Source organism: Miniopterus schreibersii (genome assembly GCF_964146895.1).
Source record: "Miniopterus schreibersii genome assembly, chromosome: 17".
Classification (NCBI taxonomy): domain Eukaryota; kingdom Metazoa; phylum Chordata; class Mammalia; order Chiroptera; family Miniopteridae; genus Miniopterus; species Miniopterus schreibersii.
Window position 1 is genome coordinate 44,305,243 of NC_138117.1, and position 18,011 is coordinate 44,323,253.

The 18,011-nt window shown below is 52.0% G+C and overlaps 1 protein-coding gene across 5 annotated transcripts in view; it reads right to left on the reverse strand.

Moving 5' to 3' along the window:
- Positions 1-18,011, reverse strand: part of ARHGAP39 (Rho GTPase activating protein 39) — a 74,592-nt gene that overhangs the window by 1,113 nt on the left and 55,468 nt on the right. For 4 of the 5 annotated variants that reach the window (XM_081116833.1, XM_081116831.1, XM_081116830.1 and 1 more), the window contains 5 exons: positions 17,207-17,768; positions 8,230-8,322; positions 2,205-2,278; positions 769-968; positions 48-139 (listed from right to left, as the gene is read on the reverse strand). In XM_081116833.1, coding sequence (XP_080972959.1) covers positions 48-139; positions 769-968; positions 2,205-2,278; positions 8,230-8,322; positions 17,207-17,768 — 1,021 coding nt within the window. The remainder of the gene's footprint in view (positions 1-47; positions 140-768; positions 969-2,204; positions 2,279-8,229; positions 8,323-17,206; positions 17,769-18,011) is intronic. The other variant, XM_081116832.1, reaches the window with a different exon arrangement.

The window sequence follows — 18,011 nt, forward strand, 5'->3', positions numbered from 1 at the left end:
CTGAACGGGTCGGGTCTGCCCTTGCTGCCCAGGGCCTGGGGGCTCACCAGGGACGTGGGGGTCCTCTAGGCCAGTAGGCACCTTCCACTGGTCCACCTGTAGCTTCAGGGCATTCACTTCATCAATGTCCCCAGGGACTCTGGAGCAAAGCAAGGGTTTCAGGGGGGAGGAGCCTGGCTCCCCCAGTAAGGGTTGCTCAGCCTCTCTCCTCCCATTTGGCTTCCTTCCCACCCCATGCAGATGCATTCCTCTTTAGGGACACTGAAGCCCAAACTCACAAGCCTCAGGTTCCCCAGCTGTCTTCCTGGGGCTTGGGTAGGTGAGTCATGACAGCAAGGGACTGGCCAAGTACCACTGCCCATGGGATAAGGAGTGTCATCCCCAATCACACGTGAGGACCACCTGCTAGGGTTGCTGCCTCTCTCTGTTCTCATCTCAGACCTTGCTCATGGCTGGAGCCCAAGTGCTCCTTGGGCCCCGGCGGCTACTTCTGCAGGGGCACTGACCCCAGCCAGCCCTCCTGCCTGGGCTTGGGCGTGCTGCCATGCAGGGAGATGACCCTGCTGCCCTGCCTCCTAAGGATGGCCCCTGCCCTGCATCCGCTGGCCACACAGTGGCCTGGCCCTTCCACTTGCTCCAAGGTGCCTCTCCCAACCTGAATGCTGGTCTCTCTGGCTGCTCTGACGCCTGGTGCCCCTTGGCCCATCTGCCCAAAATGTACAGTGGAGCCACCGAGGCCCCCACACCCGGGGCCCATTTTTTGGGCACCTGAAGATGCCTTCCGTCTGATCACCGTTGAGTGCTAGCACCTCCTCAGACAGGCGTGTCTGTACCCAGGGCAGCTGCCGCTCAGGGTAGCGCTCCTTCTGCATGCTCATGACCTCTTGCAGAGCACTGCCAAACATGGATGGGCTGAACACAGCGTTCTTGGCATGCCGGATCTCCTCCACGTTGGGCTTCTTCAGCCCCTGCAAAGACAGCCCCACTCTGTCCTGCCAGGCCTAGTTCCCAGCCTCCACCCCCAGGGCTGCCCTTGGCTTGGCCGTCCCCTCCTCTGTCCTCGCATCCCCTTGAATTCCAGGTTTCTGCCCAGCCAGAGCTGGGGACACCCCTGACTCCCTGGCCAGAGTCACCAGGGGGCCTCATGCTGGACCACCTACAGCATCTAGAAGCTTCGCGTGGGTCCAGAGGGGCCAGGCAGGCAGTTATGGGCCACATCAGATCACACTGAGGTGGGGGGGGGGTGCAGAGGAGCAGCCTGGGTGGATGCAGGCAGTGGCTTCTGAAGTCTGACTGTGGTGGGGCTGGAGCAACACATTCAAAAAGGAGAGGAAGTGGAAAGGCGAGAGCAGGCTCTGGGACAGTGGACGCAGCTGCCCTCAACAGAGGTGGGCGAAGTCAGATGCAGGAGGGCCTGAGGGCTTCCTGGGGGCGTAGTGGGTTGAAAGGGACGGGGGAGAGGGGTGCAGATACTGCACCCACCAGGCAAACAAGAGGGGAGGATGGCTTCAGGTCCCAACAGTCCAGGGAACAGGGCCCAGCTGTGTGGTGTGAGGAAGGCCTCCTGTCCTCTACAGAAGCCAGAGGATGGGCTGGGCTGTGGGAAGGGGTGTGGCTGCCAAGCTCCGCCAGGTGGTAGGAGGTCCCCACTACAGCAGATACCAGGAAGCAGTAGTGGAGGGTGCTGCTGGAGCCACCTGCCTGTGTGCCCACATGGGACGGGCTCACCTGTCTGTGGGGTGGGGCCATCCTTGGCAGAAGCCCTTTGATAAGTCTGGGCTCTCAGACCTCCATGGCTGGTGGGTGGCCTGATATGAGCAATGGAGCATGGGGAAGCCTTCTGAGCCCACCTGCCAGGAGGGTCTCCTCAGGGAGGGGTGGCCCCTTGGTCTGCCCTTTGAACCCAGCCACATCAGCCAAATGGTGGCAAGCCTGGGGCAGCTGGTGCTGCTGCCACTCTCACTAGGGTTGGTGGCCTGGTGCCGTGGGCCAGCAACACACCCCTTTGCATTGGCTCCTGAGCTGGGGTTGCACCCCTGCCTGAGGCCTTCCCTGGCTGCCTGCCCAAGTGGGCTCTCCACAGCACCTTCTACGCTGTAGGTGTCACTGCCCCCCATGTGTGTACTGCCCTTGGGTACCCTTGTCTAAGAGTCTCTGGCACAGCCCACCCACCCCTGCCCAGCTGTCCTGGGAGATGCTTGTACCTTCTTGGCCCCAGTCAGGGCTGCCTTCTGCAGCTTGTGGTAACAGTACTTGGCATATGTGCTTATCGCCACCCCTGGAAAAGAATGGATGCTGGTCGGCTTGGTGTGGATATGTGGGGCGCAGGGGCTGCAGGCCAGCCAGGGACTAAGAGAGGAAGCAGCAAAGAGGGGTGAGGAGAGGCAGCCCCTCCCAGAGCCCAGGGCATCCTGGCCAGGCTCCTGCCCACCCCTTGCCCAGGGCAGTGGGTCCTCATTCCTCAGGGCTGTCCTTCGGAGCAGAAATCCACATGGAGGAGCAGGGGGCACTTCTCGCACCTCCAGAAGAGCCAGGCTGGAGAAGGAACCCCTCTACCAGCCCACGCTCCTCCTGCCATGTCCAGGAAGGCCAGTTTGGGTATAAGGCCTGTTCCTCAGGAGCAGTCACAGACAGGGAGGGCCTAGGTTCCAGCATCTCCAAACTTCAGGCTCCATTTCCCAGCTGGCCCTGAGGAGCCATTTCTGCTTGCAGCAGGCTTGAAGGTACTTAGAACCCACTGCCTTGGGCCAGCACTAGAGGAGGGTTAGGCTGGCTGGACACCAGGCCCAGCTCACCCGCAACCCTTCCCCTCACTGGGGACCCTGGGCAGCCCTGGGAGAGGGCTTTGGACCCCAGGACCCCAGGGTTGAGGACTGCCTGAGTGGGGGTCAGGAGGAGGCCCACAGTGAAAAGGGGACAAGTGCGAAGGGGATGCCCTGTGTCCGGAGCCTGGGTATTGCTGGGAGGAAAACGCCCTGGAAGGACTACCTTTGGAGGTCTGCAGGCTGTCTACAACTTCACCCCTGGCAGCACAACTTCTCACTGGGGGGTGTGGAGGGGGGTTGGGCCAGCATTCTGAGGGCAAGGACCTCAGGGACCTTGGCCAGGGGCTTTCCAGATACAGAGATGGAGGGAGGGGGAGGTGGGAGAGGGGATGAGACCCTGCTTAGGTTGGACCGGAACATATGAAGCATCTTTCCTGGCCCAGGGAGGGAAGAGAAGGGGAAGTAGCAGTGGGACAGAGAACACACAGTGAGGCCAAGCCCAGACCAAGGGACAGACAGACAGATGGACTGGACTGGACTCTGCTCTGCTGGGCCTGTTTGCCCAGGGAGGTCTCTAGACCCAAGTCTCAAATCCAAGTGTCTGAGTCTTTTAAAGGAATCAGTTTCTTATAGACATGGGGGGGGGGGTCCTTGGAGCCCACTGTGAAAAACACAAACAGCCCTGGCCAATGTGGCTCAGTTGGTGGGGTGTCATCCTGTGCCCTGAAAGGTTACTGTTCGGTTCCTGGTCGGGGCACATGCCCGGGTTGTGGGCTAGATCCTGGGCAGGGGGTGAACAGGAGGCAGCTGATCAGATTTGCTCTCACATCAATGTTTCTTTCTCCCTCTTCCCCTCTCTCTAAAAATCAATAAAATACATTTTAAAAACACACAGTATGTCTTAGTAATGAAAACCTTTTCATTTCTAATTTTCACAAGAATTTTGTCATTATAACTGGCAAGGGGATCCTTTTTTAGACTAATAAAAATAAAAACAAACATTTCTCATAGATGTTTATACCCTGGAGAATCTGTGTCAGGTCCCTGGGATCCACAGGCCACTGGCAAAGAATCCTAGCTGCTGCCTCTGATCAGCCAGCTGGGACATGGCACGCGGAACCTTCTGCTACAGGCTGATGTGGCCCTTCTGGGTGACCTCCTGATTTAGGAGAACGGACGGTGCTTAAGCAGTGGGACTCAGGCTGAGCTCTGAGCACTTGGAGCCCAGGGAGAACTTTGCAGCAAGAACTCACTGTCCCTCACACTGGGGGCAGGCCTACCTCAGGTGAGTGCCTCCTGTCCCTAGTCTTGGGGACTGTGGGGGAGACATGCCCTGACCTTTACCCTAGGGCTTCCTGGGGCTCCACCCAGCCTCTCCAACAGGCTGTGATCTAAAGATCCAGTGGCTGCCACCTCTCAGCTGGTGATGGTGGCAGATGCAGCCTTTCTGGGCCTCCTCTGTAGGACAGGACAGGACAGGACAGGAACCACACCTGTCTCACAGGAGCCATTGATGGCTGACCTTGGAGGCTGGTGTCACAGATTTTTGGGTGGACCAGAGACTGAGGCCATGTGTGCCCAGATCCCTCTGCACTGTATGCTGCCGTGGGCACAGCTCCCTAGGCCAGGACAGTGGGGTGTTTTCTGAGTGGCTGGGGGGTCGGCCGTGCCCATGGGCAGCCTAGGGATACCCGTGCAGTGGTTGGGTGCTCTGCTACAAGCCCACTGCCTGACCTGGCCTTGCCAGGGCACACCCTCCTGTTTCACAGGTACGGTGACAAGCCCACAGAAGGACCAAAAGAAACAGCTCTCCCTGAGTCTATGCTGCTGTGCCAGGGTGCAGACCCTTCTCCCCACCTAGCACCACCTCAGGCTGCAATGTGCTGCTCAGCAGCTCCAGGCCCGTAAGGACGTGCTCGCTGGGCCCCCAGCTCTGCCTGGCTGCTGCAACTGACTCTTAAGAAGTGGGATCAGGATTCTTGAACAAGATGGCGGTCTAGGTAACCCCAGTCCCCGCCGCCTCCCACAACCACATCAAAATTACAACTAAAATACAGAACAACTATCACTTAGAACCTCCTGAAATCTAGCTGAACAGAAGCCCTACAAGCAGGGAGCTGAAAAAGAATTGAGGCCGGTAGGAGGGGCGCAGACGCGGGCGGATCGGGGCTGAATCGCAGAGACGTGGCTGCGGCCCACACCCGGTGCCGCGGTTTAAACCCAGGAGGGCATCTCGGGGATGAAGGTTTCCCGGAGGAGTGGGGGTCCCAGCCCCACATCAGGCCCCCAGCCCAGGGCTCCAGGGCCAGGAAGAGACGTCCCCACACCTTCGGGCTGTGAAGCCAGCGGGGACTGTCCCTGAGGGTCGCAGAGGCCGTGGGAGCCCCAGCAGCTCCTCCTAAAGGGCCCGGCCCGGACTCACTCGGACGCTCCCTCTGAGCCCAGCGCCGGGCAGCAGCCTGAAAGGACCCGGGACACTCGGGGAGGAACTAACCTGCCTGAGATCCGGGTGAGAGGTGGGGGGGCCGCTTCCTCCCAGGCAGAAGGGCTGGCGGAGGCCATGGCTCCTGTGGCGAGTCCTCCCTGCACACAGCCGGCAGGCAGGCGCCATATTTGAATCGCCAGCACCTGACTCACGCCTTTGGCCCCGCCCCGTGATTCCCGGAGGCCCCGCCCCTCCCCACCTGCAGCTCATCCAGGCAGTTTCCAGGGGCTTTTCTGTGCAAGTGGCCTCTCCAGCCTCATGCTTAGGGCTTTCCCCAAATCTCTCAAACAAGCAGCAGCGGGCCCCATACAGCTTAATAAGTGGCCCCAGGCCTGGCACTAGTGGCAGCCTGCATTAGTTCATAGCTTGGCCTCTCCTGGACACCACCAAGCCCAGCACAAGTAGCAGCCATCTACTGTTTGCTGTGTAGCTCATGCTGGGTGGCCCTGGGCAAGGCACTGGCAGAGGCTGACTTTGTACCTCCCGGGAGTCCCCAGAGACAGTGCACCTGGTGGTCAGACCTGACCACGCTGGATTACAACCCTACCACATCCACAAGTGACACACTCAAGGGGCACACTTGGTGAACACCAAAGCCCCACTGAAGTTAATCCTGCTCCATAGGGGTGTCTCCGGCACAGCAGCTCTTTGGCTGTGGTTGCAGCTGGTCCTCACAGCTGAGTGGCCTGGGGGTCAATTCCTCCCAGTGACGCCAACAGCAACCAAGGCTCAACTACAACTGGTCAGAGCTCACAGCCCACACAGGGGAGCACCTAGAAGGCCCAGCTCAGGTGACTGGGGAGGCTCAGCCACTGGACCCTACAGGACACCTACTACACAAAGCCACTCTTCTAATTCCAGGAGACATAGCGGCTCTACCTAATACATAGAAACAAACACCTGGAAGCAGCCAAAATATGGGGGCAAAGAAACATGTCACAAAGGAAAAAACAAGAAATCTCCAGAAAAGGAACTAAATGAAATGGAGCCAAGCAAGGCACTAGATACAGAGTTCAGAATTATGGTTATAAGGATACTCAAGGATATTAGTAAGACTATTAAGAAAAGTGAGACCATTGATGACATAATAAAGTTCCAATTTGAAATGAAGGCTACACGAACAGAAATAAAGAATAATTTCCAGGGAATCAACAGTAGAGTAGAGGACACTGAGAATCAGATCAGCAATTTGGAACATGAGGAAACAACACCTAACCAGAAGAGCAAAAAGAAAAAAGAATCCAGAAATATGAAGATAGTGTGAGGCGTCTCTGGGACAACTTCAAGTGTCTCAACATTTGCATTGTGGGGATGCCAGAAGGAGAAGAGAGCAAGAAAGTGAAAACCTATTTGAAAAAATAAACAGAAAACTTCCCCTACCTGGTGAAAGAAATAAGACTTACCAGCCCAGGAGGCACAGAGAGTCCCAAACAAGACCAACCCAGAGAGGCCCACAGCAAGATACATCATAATTAAAATGCCAAAGATTGCCTGGCCGGGTTTGGCTCAGCGGTTGAGTGGTGACCTAGGGTCCAGGCGATCGAGGTTCGATTCCTGGTCAGGGCACATGCCTGGGTTGCGGGCTCGATCCCCAGTCGGGGGCGTGCAGGAGGCAGCTGATCAGTGACTCTCTCATCATTGATGTTTCTATTTCTCTTTCTCTCTCCCTCTCCTTTCCTCTCTCTGAAATCAGTAAGGATATATTTTTTTAAAAAAAGAATCTTATAAAAAGAAAAAGAAAAAGAAAAAAAAAAGCCAAAGGTAAAAGACAGAGAGAGAATGTTAAAAGCATCAAGAGAAAAGCAGTTAGTTACCTACAAGGGAGCACCCATACGACTGTCAGCTGATTTCTCAACAGAAACTCTGTAGGCCAGAAGGGAGTGGCAAGAAATATTCAAAGTGATGAAAAACAAGAACCTACAACCAAGATCGCTCTACCCAGCAAAGGTCAAATCTGAAGGTCAGATAAAGAGCTTCACAGATAAGAAAAAGCTAACGGCGTTCATCACCACCAGACCAGCACTACAGGAAATGTTGAAGGGTCTTCTTTAAGAAGCAGCTAATGAACAAAAGAATCTGACAAACTAAATATATCCAGAGACATTGACGCAGGCAACAGATGATATTTCAGAGGGAAGAGGGAAGGGGGGTGGAGGGTGGGAAGAGATTAACCAAAGAAGTTATATGCATATATGCATAACCCATGGACACAGTCAATAACGGGGTGAAGGCCTGGGGAGGGGGTGGGAGCGAGGTGGAGGGGGTCAATTGGGGGGAGAAAATGGGACACTTGTAATACTTGCAACAATAAAGATAAAAAAAGAAAAAAGAAAAAAAGAAATGGGTTCCAGCAGGAGCGCAGAACTCTTTCAACTCCTGTACCAGAGGAGAGTGGGCCAAGGGAAGCCAGGAATCCTGGGTCACAGCTGCGCCTTCTCCTGCTGAGGGCAGCCTGAGGAAGGGCAGAGGTGGAGTGTCTAGGGGAAGAGGAACAGGTGAAGAAGGGGGGAGGTGGGCCAGGGCTGACCTGGCAGCAAGGGTACTCACAGTTGCTAGGCAGGAGACACAGCCCCAGGTTATCAGGGCTTCCCTAGAGTGTGTGCGGGTAGGGCTCCCCTGAGCTAGGGCCCCAAGGATGAAGCTGGAGGTCAGGGCTGGGAGGCACTGGCCTACAGGGAACTCCCTCTCCAAACACTCACCTGGGAGCCTCCAGCAGGCACTGCACAACCAGTTCTCAGACCCCTCCCCCCTGAACCCAGCATGCAAGCTGGAAACTGTTTTGAGGTGCCGGGCTGGTGTGCCTCCCCCAGGAGCCCTGTCAGTGACCAGGGCCTCCAGCCAATTCAGGATGAAGTCACAGCCCTGATGGTTAGTGCCCACCCCCCCAGCTCAGAAGTGGTTAGAGAGGAGGCCAGGTGGCCGAGGCCAGAGAGCAGAACTATGCAGATGCAGCACAGGGGCTGCAGAGAGAGGCCCTACCATCTGGCTCCTCAACATAGGGCTTGGGTTTCTTTCTCAACTTGGACTTCTTCTTAGTATTCCTTTCCAGGAGTTCCTTCATGTGCTGTGTCACTGGGGAGCAAACAGAGCCATGAGGACCACAAACACAAAGGGGAGCGAGTGCCCACTGCTGGGGCTGGGCCTGGTTGGTGGGGAAGGTGCTGCACCCCCGCTGGATTCTTCAGGGGACGCAGGGCCACCAGCCAACACCCAGCTGGGGAATGTGAGGACCCCAGCCTAGGAGTGCTGGTGTGAGGCAAGTGCCTGGTAAGTGGCTGCTTCCTGCCCACACTCAGGACAGGGTGTGTACCATACAGATGTGTGGTTGCAAGTGTGAGCTACCTGGGCTGTGTGGTTGTGCAGGCACCAGGGGCCCTCTTGGCACCATGGGGCAGTGCAGGAAGGTGTGGGGAGGGGACAGTCAGCTTATGACCCTCTGGCACAGCACAAAAAGGCAGGGTGCACCCCAGGCCTGCTCCTGGAGGGTCCCGGGCTGCCTTCTCAGGCTGCTCTGGGCACTCCTTCCACTCTGTACAAAATACCTGCAGTTGAAGTGGACCCTTCGCTCCCTGTCAGGGTCCATCCGCACTCTCTGGAAAGTCAATGCACGTGCTACACGAAGGGTGGGAGGTAGGCTCCCTTCCGATGGTAGGTGATTACGTCCTGTCTAATCATTTCTTATATCGGGATGGAAATACAGACATAGGTTTTACACGTTGGGTTATAATCTGATACTTTATTTTGTTGCTCAAACTGCTCCAGCTTTGGGCATTGGGAGCTCTTTCCATGGCTCTTATGCCCTGTGATACACCCGTCACCTACCCTTGCCCTCGCTTTGGCACCTTCTACATTTCCTGTACCAGGCCTAGAATCAGCTGTTTCTCCAAGGAGCTCTGATTTGTTTTAACAGAAAACGGTATTAGAAACCATGATCTGGGTGTCAGGTGTGCTCACTGCTATTGGGGATGCCACTGCTTCTGGGTGCTCCTGGCTGACATTCAAGGAAAGACGTGTGTGCTGGCCCTGTATACAATCATCCATAAATATTTCCATACTGACGCCTCCACCTCGGACCCATCACCAGACTGATCCTCTAGTCTCCTCTCCTTGCTCGTCTGTAACTGGTTTATCTTTTCATTCTCTCAACAGGGTCTTTTGAAAAGCAGATTTAATTTTTATGAAGTCTAATTTATCAATATATTTCTCTTATAGGTATTGTTTTGTCATATATAAAAACCTTTGCCTAACTCAAGGAAACAAAGATTTTTTCCTATGTTTTGTTCTAGGAGTTTTATAGTTTTAAGTTTTATACTTTGGTTTGTGATCCACTGTGAGTTAATTTTTGCCTATTGCACAGAGTATGGGTTGAAGCTCATCCTCTTTGCATTTGGGATACAACTGCCCCAGCACCACTTGACAAAAACACTGTCCCTTCCTCACTGTGTCTGGATCTACTTTTGGACTCTAGGGTGGCCCCCTGGCCCACTGTCTACCTTTAGCCAATACCACATTCTCCCAATTACTGCAGCTTTAAATAAGTCTTGAAGTCAAGTAATGTCAGTCCTCCAATTTCATTTTTTTAAAAAGGTATTTTGGCTATTCTATTACATTTTCTATGAATTTTAGAAATGCCTGTTAATTTGTAAGTTAAAAACCCACTATTAAGCCTTAGATTAGGATTGAATCTATAGAACAATCTGGGTAGAAGTGACATCTTAACAACATTGAGTCTTCTGATTCATAAACATGGTACATGTCTCCATTAAATTAGGTCTTCTTGACTTTCAGCAATGTTTTGTAGTTTCAGCATAAAAGTGTTATACATCTTTCGTAGATTTATCCTTAAGTTTATCATATTTTTAACGCTATTGCAAATATTTTAAAACACCCATTTCCAATAGTTTGTTGCTAATAAATAGAAACATGATTTTTATATCCTGCAATCTTGCTAAACTCACTTGTTAGTTCCAACAGTATTTAAAATACATATCTTTATTGATTTCAGAGAGAGGAAGAGAGAGGGCGAGAGAGAAAGAAACATCAATGATGAGAGAGTCATTGACAGGCTGCCTCCTGCACGTCCACTACTGGGGATCAAGCCCACAACCTGGGCATGTGCCCTGACCGGGAATCAAACTGCAATCTCCTGGATCCTAGAGGTTGATGCTCAACTGCTGAGCCACACCAGCCAGGAAGTTCTAATAGTATTTTTATACATCTCACAGGATTTTGTACATAGAAAACTGTTGTCGCCCGGCTGGGCGTGGCTCAGCGGTTGAGCATCGACCTAGGGTCCAGGAGATTGGGGTTCGATTCCCGGTCAGGGCACACACCCAGGTGGTCGACTCCATCCCCAGCAGGGGGCAGCCGATCAGTGACTCTCATCATTGATGTTTCTCTCTCTCCCTCTCCTTTCCTTTCTCTGAAATCAATAAAGACATATTAAAAAAAAAATTGTTGTCTGCGAATAAAGACAACTGCACACTTCCTTTCCCATCTGGATGCCTTTTGTGTCTTTCTCCTGACTCTACCCTGGCCAGGCCCAGAAGTGGTGAGGGGAGGTCCTTGCTTTGGTCTTGATCTTAGGGAGAAAGCAGCCAGTCTTTTACCTTTCATAGAATGCTGGCTAGGAAATTCTTTCCTAATTGTGGTAAAATATAGATGTAAAAATATAGCCACTGAAACATTCTAAGTGTGCAATTCAGTGGCATTAAGAATATTCCCAATGTTGTGCCCTCACCATAGCTCTTCCAACCCCTTCATCACCCTGCTCCCAGAAACCCTGCTCCCACTAAGCAATAACTCTTCATTCCCCTCCCCCAGGTCCTGGCAACCTCTAATTTACTTTCTGTCCCTATTAATTTGCTTATTTTATAGAAGTTGAATCATAAATTTGCCCTTTTGTGTCTGGTTTCTTTCACTTAGCATAATTTTTTAAGGTTCATCCACGTTGTAGTACGTATCAGAACTTCCTACCTTTGAAATACCAGAAGTCATACCTCTCGAAGGGGGCATTAACCCTCAAGAGAGCACATAATCTTGATAACTTGCCTGTAATACAATCCCTGCCTTGCTTTCTCCCACCTCCATGGAATCTTCCTTACTTCCTTCCTTAATCTCAAATGCATAAAATAAACTGCAAAACTGGCATGCTCCGGAGCATCTGAAATCTTGCTCCCCGGCATGTCATTAGTTTGGCTCAAGTAAAGTCTTATAAAAATTCAAAAGAAAAAAGAGAACTTCCCTTTTATGGCTGAAAACTACTGCACTGTATGGACAGAGCACACTGCTTATCCCTCCATGTGCCGATGGGCACTGAGTGGGCTCCACTTCTCCGCCATGGTGCACAGTGCTGTGAACATGTATCTGCAAGTATGTGCTCTAGCCCTGCTTCCCATTCTCTTAGGTGCTGTAGTTTTTACAGATCCTTTCATCAGATAGAGGTTCCCTTCTATTCCTAGTTTGTTTTGTTTCTGTCAGAAATGCAATATTGGATTTTGTCAAATGCCTTTTCTACATTTATTGAAATGGGCATATGGTTTTCCTTTCTCTCTGTTGAGTGAAAAGTTACTGATTGATTTTTGAATGTTAAACCAACCTCTGATTCAATGAATAAGTCCCGCATGTTCAAGATACACACCCTTCCCATACACTGTTGGATTCACTTTGCTAAAATATTGTATATCTTTATTGATTTCAGAGAGAGGAAAGGAGAGGGAGAGAGAGATAGAAACACCAATCATGAGAGTCATTGGAGATCGAGCCCTCAACCCGGGCATGTGCCCTGACTGGGAATCGAACCTTGACCTTCTGGATCTAGGTCGACGCTCAACCGCTGAGCCACGCCCAGCCAGGCTGTTCACAATTTTTGCTGTAGGTTCACGAGGGATACGGTCTGTGCTTTTCTTTCCTGTAATGTCCTTTCCTAATTTTGATGTAGAATGAATTGGGAAATATTCCTCCACTTCAACTTTCTAGATGAGTTTTAAAGAATTGCTATACAAACAATAAAATGTTTGGCAGAATTCACCAGTGAAGCCATTTGGACCTAGAATATTTTGTGGAATTTTTTAAAGCACCAATTAAGTTTCTTTAACGGACTAGAGTGTTAAAAATAATAAAAACCTTAAAGAGATTAACCAAAGAACTTATATGCATAAAAGCATAACCCATGGACACAGGCAATAGTATGGGGATGGCCTGGGGGTGGGGTGGATGCAGGACGGAGGGGATCAGTGGGGGGATAAGGGGACATCTGTAATACTTTCAACAATAACGAGAAATTTTAAAAAATTTCTTTAATAGATAAGATTTTTCTGGTTATCTACCCCCCTGTTTTCCTCCCTGCAGAATGCTGTAGTTTGGTTATCTGTTTCTTACTGAGTGGTCTTTGGTAGTTTGTGTCAAAGGAATCTGTCCATTTCCTCTAAATTGTGAAGTTTATTAACATAAAAGTTGTTCATAATATTCCCTACTATGAACATCTGTTGATTCTGTAGTGATATCATTTCCTATTCTTGATGTTGGTAATTTATGTCTTCTCTGTTTTTGTCCTGATCACTCTGGCTGGAGGTTTATCAATTCTATTGATCTTCTCAAAGAAGATCACTGATCTTTCACATTATTTTTCTGTTTTCTCTTTCACTAATTTCTACTCTGACCTTCCTTTCTTCTGCTTACTTTAGATATAATTTACCCCTTTTCTTGAAGCAGAAGCTGCGGTCACTGACTTCAGATCTTATTTCTCCAATACAGACCCTTGGTGTCAGAAATTTCCCTCCAAGAACTGCTCTGGCACCTGGCCTGTGTGCCTCAGCAGTTGAGCAGCAACCTATGACCCAGGAGATCGAGGCTCATGGCCAGGCTGCAGGCTCTTGGGCTCCACACCCAGCAGGGGGTGTGCAGGAGGCAGCTGATCAACGACTCTCATCACTGATGCTTCCCTCTCTCTCCCTCCCTCCCTTTTCCCTTCCTCGCTCTGAAATCAATAGACATTAAAAAAAAAAAGAACTGCTTTGGCTGTATCCTAGATAGGCAGAATGTTTTGCTTTTTCTTTCAGTTAAAAATACTTTCTAATTTCCCTTTTGATTTTTATCCAATCCATGGGTCACTCAGTATTACAGTCTTTAGTTTCCAAATACTTGGGGGTTTTCCAGGTATCTTTGTGTTACTGATTGCTAATTTAATTCCATTGCGGTTAGAGAACACACTTTCTCTGATTTACATTCCTTAACAATTATTGACACTTGCTTTACAGCTCAGAATATGGTCTATTTTGAAAATGTGGCTGGGATTTGGGTGCAGATGCTCTGGGTCAAGAATCTACGCACCCACTCCACTGTAGCTGCTCCTTTTCCTCACAGACTTTCAACTAGTTCTTTTGTTTTCAGCTTCAAGGTCACCCCCTTTCCAAACCATTGTTAGAGGAAGGTGGCTCCACCCACTAGGGAGTTTTTAAGGGTTGGCTGCCTGCTCCAGCTCTCGCTTTCCCTCCCTCTGCTTGGGGCTCGCCTTCCTTGGTCGGCCAAGTCAGTTTCCTGCAACTTGCCCACGTGCTTCTCAGCTTCCAAAACTTAGCTCTTCCTTCTCCATCTCTGCCCTTGTGGGTTTCACTATTTTATTGTGATAAATATACATAACATAAAATTTACCATTTTAAATTGTGCAGTTCAGTGGCATTAAGTACATTCACACTGCTGTGCAACCATCACCACATCCGCCTCCAGAGGTCTTCCACCCTCCCAAATGGAAACTGTCCTCATTATACAGCGACTGGCCCTCCTCCCTCCCCACCCACAGGAACCACCATTCTACTTTCTGTCTTGATGAATCTGACTGCTCTAGGGGCCTCAAATGAGTGGAATCAGACGGCATTTGGTCTCCTGTGACTGGCTTCTTTCACTCAGCATAATGTCAAGATTCATCCATGTCAAATGTCCTTCCTTTTTGAGTTTGAATAATATTCCACATTGTGTGGATGGACTACATGTTGTTCATCTATTTATGTGTCTACGGACACTTGGGTTGCTTCCCCCTTTTGGTTACTGTGAATACTCTGCTATGAGTAAGGGTGTGCAAGTATCTTTCATGACATTTTGTGCAATTATCTTTCATGTCTCTGCTTTCAATTCTTTCAGACTGCTGGGTCTTATGGTAATTCTACGTTTAATTTTTTGGATGAATTGCTGTTTGGTTTTCCACAGCGGTGGTATCATTTTACATTCTCTTTTGAGTTTTGTTTTTTGCCCTTTAAAAATTCCTTCACTATTCTTTTAGCAGGAGTTCGAGATTGAATCCAAGTGAATGCAAGGGTTTGACCTGTCATCTTTATTTGGAAGCCCATAAGCACCACTGAGGCATGAATGTGTGAGCAGTAAGTGAAACCGCCGGGTCTGCAGTCTTGTAACATGCTCCTTTGCAGGGCACATGGAGGAGCTGCAGTATGTGTGTCCACCACCAAGCACCCCTGCAATGTCTGTGTGAGAGGCTGCCCAGGGAGACAAGCTGTGAAATCACCTGCTGGTGGCTGGCATAAAGGTGACCACATATGAGATGAAGCTAAGCTGGGTTCACCATGTTCTGGTTTGGTTCCTAAGGTTGGTGACCACATAGTAGACATCACACACATGCTAGCATATGAATCAAAGGCTTCTGAGGCTGTGGCCAGCAGTATGGTCCAGGGTACAGTGCCCCACGTGGGAGCAGGCCCAGCTCTGCCCTCACCGCACTCCTGAGACAGGCTACAGCTCCCTTTTCTGAGTGGAGGCTGCATCCCCCTGGGTCAACGAGGCCTCACTGATCAGCCAGCACCCACATGCTTGACAGGGGCCTGTGGGAGGGAGCACAAGGCCTCTCCTCTGGGCTCACTGCTGAGCAGAGCCTGTAGCAGACACCGGGAGTGGGTCTCACGGTTAGGAGGAAACCCCATGCCATAGAAGTAAGACCAGATCCCACAGCCCAGATGCAGGTCTCTGCCAGTGTGACCACAGACTCAGTCTCCCTGTGTGGGCTCAGACCACATGGCACTCTGAGACACCCCTGGCCTCACTCAGTCGTGGCTGCCTAGACCAATTCGATTCCCTCTTACACGTCAGCCAAGATCTCACAGCATAGACTCCAGGACAAAGGCACACAAACTTCTGTACCAAGGGAAATGTCTTGCTGGGCCCCACATGAGGCCTGAAGGTCAAACTCCCCGAGGAAGCCCTGGCAAGCAGGAGTGGCCCTGGAAGCCTCCGACCTCTATTCGTACACTGCTCACTCACCTTTTACCTCAGCAAGCACTCCCTAGGGACCCGAGGGCTGCATGCTGAGCAGTGGACACTTTTCCAAGCTTTCAACTAAAGGTAGTGACATTGTAAGGCCTCTGGAAGAGGCTAAGCTGAACCATGAGCCAGCGGTTCAATCTACTCCTGGAAAGGCCCAAGAAGATTGAGGCAAAGGCCGCCCACCAGCCTGCGAGGCTGCACATGCGGGGAGCCTCCTGGGGAGATCTGTCTGCTGTGTTCATGATTCTGCTTCAAAAACTGTGTGCCTGGCCTGGCCAGGCGTGGCTTAGCGGTTGAGCATCAATCTAGGATCCAGGAGATCAGGGTTCAATTCCTGCTCAGAGCACATGCCCAGGTTGCATGCAGGAGGCAGCCGATCAATGACGACTCTCTCATTGATGTTTCTATCTCTCTCTCTGTCCCTCTCCCTTCCCTTCTCTGAAATCAATAAAGATTTTTTTTTTTTTTAAATATGTGTTTATTGATTTCAGAGAGAGGAAGGGTGAGGGGGAGAGATAGAAACATCAATGATGAGAATCATTGATCAGCTGCCTCCTGCACGCCCCCAACTGGGAATCAAGCCTGCAACCTGGGCATGTGCCCTGACCGGGAACCGAACCTCGATCCCCTGGATCCTAGGTCGATGCTCAATCGCTGAGCCATGCCCCGCTGGGCAAGATATATTAAAAAAACAAAACCAAAAACTGTGTGCCTGGGTGAAGATCTCATGGCTCCCAAGATCTGCTCCAGAACTGACATGCTCGATGGTACCTGCGCTCCATCCCCTTCGCCTTCCCTGGACCCAGCACTGTCCTGCCCTGCAGCCCTGTCACTGTACACACACATGCCTGGGCCCCTACACCTGGGCCAGTGCACAGTCAGTCCTGCACAACAGGCTATGGCATGTCTGACCTGCAGAGCATGTGTGAGTGTGAGTGTGCACATGTGTGTCCAGATGCTATTTATAGCCCTGTCCCTGTGCTCACTCTGCCTGGCCTAGGACTCGGTCCAGCCACTTGGCTGGCAGCACCATGGCCCCGTGTCCTCACTTGAGCAGGCCAGGCTTGGGTCCAGATGAACCTGACATGTGGTCTTTGGGAGCCCAGGGGGGAAGCTGGCCCTACACTCAGGGGAGCTCAGGATCAGCTCAGCCTGCAGCACCCTAATGGCCTGCTGGTCTTGCCAGACTCAGTGCTGGCCAATACATGCTACGGTCACCATGCTCCTCCCTGCTCTCAGGAATCCTCCTCTAGGACCCCAGTTCTCCCCAGAAAAGACAGCCTGAGCCTGGCCAAGTTGGTCACCACTCTAAGCCAAAGGACAGCTGAAAGTGAATGTAGTAAGTGCACATGGGCCAACTGTGGCCTCCCTGCCCCCTTGTCAAGCAGGGCACCCGGCCATAGTGGCCTCAGAGCAGAGTGGACACCAGCTGGCTGAGACGTGGATGCCTGTTGGCCTGTTGCGGGGGAGCCTGAGGCTCTTCTCAGGGCCTCAGTGCTGAGGAGGAGCTCTGCAAGGACCCTGAGTCCCAGTGGAAACCCAGGTGTTTTCTTGGAGGTGCTGTGCCAACCCCACATACTTGCCGCCTCTGAGGTGCCGCCAAGCGCAGGCTAGGAAGCTCTCAGCTTGACCCTTACCTGGCTGGCGGCAGAGCCTAGGGTGCCAAGGGCCACATGCTGGGCCTTACCTTTGGTGTCGTTGACGGGGTCCATGTGCCGGTAGATGTAGCCCTCCAAGTAGGAGTGGAACTTAGGTGTGGGTGGGAAGAAGGCCAAGCAGATGGCCATGAGCTCCCAGCCGCGCGCCAGGCTCTCTAGGCGGAAGTTCTCCGTGGTCTGCCGGCACAGCTGGATGTACAGCTCGTCCCGCAGGCCCTGCACGCTCCAGCCCTTGGTGGCAATCTCTAGGGCCACATGTAGCGGGTCGGCCTTGGCACGCCGGTCGCCCATGTACATCTGGATCAGCCTGAAGACCTCACAGGCTTCCTTCTTGACGTGCCGGTCGCTGGTCACGATCATGGGTTTCTTGATGGATTCACTGCTCCAGGCCAGCATGTTGGCGATGGATACCTTCCGCCGGAAGAGGCCCTGCGTGTGCTTGTTGAAGTGTTTGGAGGCCCAGTTCTCGATGTCCGTCTCTGAGGACGGCTTGCGTAGAGTGAATGTGGGGAACACACAGCTGGCGCTGGGCATCACACTACGGGTCTGTCGGCTGCTCTCAAACTGGGCACAGGAGCCAAGGTCCTCAGACTGGGAAGGAGAGAGAGGCCATGAGGGGGTGGGGGTCCTATATGACCCAGCCAGGTGAGGCATGCCCTCCCCAACTCCTCTCATTGGTCCCAAGGTGCTGGGAGGGAGGGGCCACCAAATAACCTGCTGGCACGGGAGGCAGGGCAGCAACACTTGCAGGGTGTCCCCAGGGTGGGGCCAGGCCTGCACTTCCAGCTTTCTGCCTCCTCAAGTTCTACTGGCCTCACAAAGATGGTGAGCATC